General features: G+C 48.2%; 1 protein-coding gene across 1 annotated transcript in view; it reads right to left on the reverse strand.

Moving 5' to 3' along the window:
* Positions 1 to 1086, reverse strand: part of TCF24 (transcription factor 24) — a 7352-nt gene extending 6266 nt beyond the window's left edge. The window contains exon 1 of the mRNA XM_003797248.2: positions 697 to 1086. Coding sequence (XP_003797296.1) covers positions 697 to 1086 — 390 coding nt within the window. The remainder of the gene's footprint in view (positions 1 to 696) is intronic.
* Between the last annotated feature and the right edge of the window lie 3935 nt (positions 1087 to 5021).

Below are 5021 nucleotides of genomic sequence, written 5' to 3' on the forward strand. Positions count from 1 at the left end.
AGTGCTAGGATCACAGGGTGAGCCACCATACCGGGCCTGTAATTTTGTTCATTACAGAATTTGAATGTAGCGTTTAATCAGTTCATTTCACTGTATGCTAACGTATTATGAAAATTATGTTTTAAAAAATGTAGTTTTCTCTAGCAATCTTAGTAGCTGTCTTTTCCATGATAATTAACCTTTATTTAAAATGGACTGAAATACACGTAGTACTCCACATGGGGGTTCTTGTTCTTATTCGTTCTACCAAACATTTTCAATAGTTTTCCCTAGGATAGTGCAGGGGCAGATAATTCCATTACTCTGTTTAATTCGCACAATCTTTCATTCCATAAATGTTTCAAATTGTAAGGGTAATTACGTAATTAACACTCAAAATTTCTCAAAGGATCATAAATGTAACTCAAATATTTAAAATGATCAGGATGTGAAAGAAAGCACAAATCCTTAGAGACTGCATCCTGTACCCTAGATCTCCCAGGTTTAAACGCCTCACGCACTATCTGCGAACCTCTAAGCGGCAGCCTCTTGTGGGGGGACCTTGCCACTGGTTCCCTCGCACAGGGTATGGTCCCTCTGAGGGTCAGTTCCCCGCCCCACTCGGTGGGAGGAGTGAAGGCTCAATGACTTCTCAGGTGGCGACAAACAAGGTCGGCCAAAATGTCCTGCTCCTTGTAGGGCTCCCTGCCCGCTTACCTTGACCGGGTGCAGGTAGCCATCGCCGCGGAGGGCACTCAGACCAGGGTCAGCCGGCGCCTCGGCATCGTCCTGCAGGCTGCGAGTGAGGTGCGCGATGTAGGTGGTAGCCAGCAGCAGCACGTCCAGCTTGGACAGCTTGGTGTCTGGTGGCACTGAAGGCAGCGTGCGCTGCAGCTCCAGGAAGGCGTGCCGCAGGGTCTGCACGCGGCTGCGCTCCCGCGCCGCGTTCGCCGCCGCCGGCCGCCCGCCACCGGAACGTGCGCTGCCACCCGGGCCTGCCAATCCCGGCCCGGTCTGCCCAGGGCTCGAGTCGCGGGTGGCGGTGGCCGGGAGAGCGGGCTCGGCGCTGGTGCTCGGGCGGCTGCCCGTCGGGCGGCTGCAGTCCATGGCGACTTCCCGCGCCACGCGCGCTGCAAAGGACGAAGGCGCGGTCGGGCTAAGGGACTCCGCGCGCCCGCCGGACCGGGAGCAGGAGCGTTCTCAGGGCTCCTTTTGCCGGGGACACATTTTGCCTCCAGGAGTCTGGGGAGAACTGGGGGGCGGGGGGGCTCAGAGTTCCTACGCTCCTTAGAAGGAAGAGGAGAGTACGGTGGCGGCTTTACTTACCCAGGACGCTTAAGCGAATGGGCTCCTCCATCCAGGGAGAAAGGTCACCGAAGCGCAGCCCCGGCTGGACACTGGCAAGGTTATCTAGCCCACCCCGCAGGAAAGCTGGTGCCCGTCATCTTCGCCGACCTCTGTGGCACGCCAGCCGCCCCCAGGCCACTCGCGCGCGAGGGCACTTCTGCCTGAGGACTGGGAGACCCCTATCCTTACCTGGGACGAAGGCACCTGCTACCGCCCCGAGCCCGGGAACCGTGCCCTGCGAGTCGGACCAGGGCCCTTACCTTTCCTGGAACGTCGGTGTAGGGCTCGGCTCTGCCGGGCTAGAGGCGTCAAGCCGGGTTTGCGTGGCCTGCACCGCGCTGATCACTCTATCCTCGTCCAGCCGAAGCTGAGACCGACGGCCAACTTCTAGACCCCGCTGGCCGCGCCTTTTATGTGGGCGCCCCCGACGCCAGGCGACCGCTGGTCTGGGGGAGGTGGCTCCCACCGGAGGGGCTACACCCGGGCGGAGGCCGAGAGGAGCCGCCCCCTCCGCGGCGGGAGAATCATTAATCAAACCTCTCAGGGGGCGGGGCGAATCCAGGGAGGCGGGGCGAATCCAGGGAGGCGGGGCGGCCCCCGGCCCCGCCCCCCGGCCCGCGCCGCGCGGCTTTCCCTGAGCTACGCCCGGAGGGCGCTGCCAAGTTGGCTGCTGTGGGGCTGGGGTCGGGCTTCGGCCGGGTTTCGGACCTCCCTCGGCCGCTGTCCCACCTCCTCGGGGCCCCATCTGATTTCCGGCCTCGTCCAGGCCGGCTGAAGCGGGAACGCTGCCGTTTGGTTGAGTGTGACTTAATTTTCTGTGAGGAAATGTCGAGCTTGCCACATCGAGGCGCTACCCTCTTACTCTACCGCAAGGTAAACATTTCGTGCTGTCCCAGTTACCTAAAGCTGGAGTCCCTGACCAGTCAGTGGAGACGCTCGGGGGTAAACCGCGCTTCCGTCAAGACCCCGAAAGCTCCCTTGTGATACCTTAGTAAGTTCCCAAACCACAGTGGACAGCCCCGCGGCCGCGGTCGTGAGGACGTGAACTCTGGCGGGCCGCCTCCGTTATCCCCGTGGGGCCACCGCTCTTTGGTGTCATTATTTGAACGTAAAATTCCTTGATGGTTTTGCACTTGGAGACCTCCCGGGAAGCGTGGCTTACAAGCGGGGAGGGAGCAGATTCAAGGCTCCTTTGGAAGCCGGGCGCCGCCGCGCCGCGGTCACCCCGAGTCCTCCGCTGGTTCTGGACCCGTCGACTTTGCAGGGCGAAGTCTTGAGTGAATGCGCGATACTTTCTAGCGACACAGGACACGCTTGAAACAATGCCTCTAATTTAAAGAGCAGGACATTTTCTTCTCTGGGTTGAAAACGGAATATCAGGTTTAAAATGTCCCCAAAGAAACTGCTCTTGGGTATGCAACATTGTTTGATACTTCCCAGTAGAATTCTAAATTGGAACCGCTGTACCAGTCAGTAGTAATGGTGGGATTATTTCAATGTACCGACCCACACATTAAGTATATTGGTGAATCAGAATGGCCCTTAGTCTTTCATCTGCATTCTCGTCCAATAATTATAATTAGATTTACACTTTAGGAAGAAGCATACCAAAATTCCAGGATTTCTATTGCTGAATGAGAAAGCACATCTTTTCCCAGTAAAGTGTATATGAGGAGGAATAAAGCAATTACTAGAATCTTGAATTCACACGTGGAAAGCAATGTTTCAGATTTTATTAAGGAAATCAAAAAACTTACAGTTTTTTTTAATGTAATGAGGTATCAGAAAACTACAAACCCGCAAAAGATATTGTTACCTAGTTCTATAAAGTTAAAAAAAAATCAAACGTTTGAAATCACTTGAGGCTGAATTTACTCGCTTTCTATAACTTTTCTTTTACTTTTGGAATATGGAGGTGAGGTTCATGGACATCATTTTTTGTCAAGAAGCTTTCGGATTTTTTCAAAGAGAGATTCCTGTATTTATAGGGGAGAAAAAAGATAGCATTAAATTTAGAAAATTAAAGTATCACAAAAAAGGTAGCAAACGTATAGAATCTAGGACACAATAACAATAGTAAAGGCTAATGATTAATCACTAAACTGTATGGATCTTCTCAGGCTTTAAAGAAAGCAGAAACAAAGATTTTCCTCTGTTGGGAGAGGTATGGAAATAAGAATAGTGGAGGGAAGATGGACTAGAACTAAGGTGAGGCGAGGGAGGTGTCTGGGCACCTTAAATTTTGCACCCTTGGGACCTCACATGCCTCATCCTAACCCTGCTTGCTAGAGTCTCCTGTTCCTGTGGGTTAGAGGGACTACAGAGGCTCTTCACTGCTAACAGTGGCAGGACAGCAGCCGGCCATGTTGCCGATGTAAAAGAGAGCTCTGCAACCCCCACAGTGTCCTATCTACTGCTGTTCCAAGCAGCCTCTCTGAAGCCTGTGATGCTTGTGGAGTAGTCCTAATCCCTAAAGGAAACTTGTACTTGCCATTAAATTCAAAATATAAAAATCTTAAAAATTCTAACATTACATAAATAATTACTAACAGGTGCCACTCATTTAGCCCTTTATATGTGTTAAGTGCTTCAAAGGTATTTTCTAATTAAATCATTACAAAACTGTTTGAGAATTTTACATTTTACTTTCTTAGTTGAGAAAATAAAACTCAGAGGGATTAGATAACTTGCCCAGGCAAGATTACATAGCTAGTAAGTGTCACAGATAGGATACAAACCAGGCAAATTGACCCTAACACTTACGTTCTTTACCATACTATTCTAAGATTTGTAGAGTATTTTATAATTTGCAAAACGTCTTAAAATCTATTATCTCAATAAATGGCATACTTTAAATAATTTGACTTCCTATTAACAATCCAAATGCTATTTTTTTTTTTTTCGGGAGCTAGGTTTGAACCTGCCACCTCAGGCATATGGGACCAGTGCCCTACCCTTTTGAGCCACAGGTGCCGCCCTCCAAATGCTATTTTCATAGTCTATCTTTCTTAGCAGTTAATTGTCTAGTCTTCCAAAAAGTATGTGGCTTCACGATGCTGTAGATTTTATTTCACTGGCTACAATATAGGTCTTAAAATTATATCTTTTTTTCTAAATATGTCAAATGATTTGCAGTATTAACTTGTTAAGATCATCATAATGCAAAGTATACATGTATCAAATGTATATTTGATATAAATTTTTTTCTAAATATGTCAAATGATTTGCAGTATTGACTTGTTAAGATCTTCATAATGCGAAGTATACATATATCAGTGAGGAAAATGTTATATATATTAAAAATATAAAAATATGGGGTAGCGCTGTGGCTTAAAGGAGTAGGGCGCCAGCCCCATATGCCAGAGGTGGTGGGTTCAAACCCAGCCCCAGCCAAAAGCTGCAAAATATATATATATATACACACACATATAAATGTTTTATATGTATATGAAAAAATAGATTAATTGCTATTTTCTTTTGCCTTTCAACTATTTCTCTTATTGTTTAAATTAAACTATAATTTACATAATTAAGTTCACTGTTTAGTGTATAGTTCAGCAAATTTTGATAAACATATGCAGTCTTGTTAACCATCACTACAATAAAGATACAGAATATTTCCCTCACTTACTAAAATTTCTCTGTGACCCTTTGAAGTCAACCATTTTCCCTAGCGATGACTGATCTGTTTTCTG

This window comes from Otolemur garnettii, unplaced genomic scaffold (assembly GCF_000181295.1).
Source record: "Otolemur garnettii isolate 467f Iridium unplaced genomic scaffold, OtoGar3 scaffold00113, whole genome shotgun sequence".
Taxonomy (NCBI): domain Eukaryota; kingdom Metazoa; phylum Chordata; class Mammalia; order Primates; family Galagidae; genus Otolemur; species Otolemur garnettii.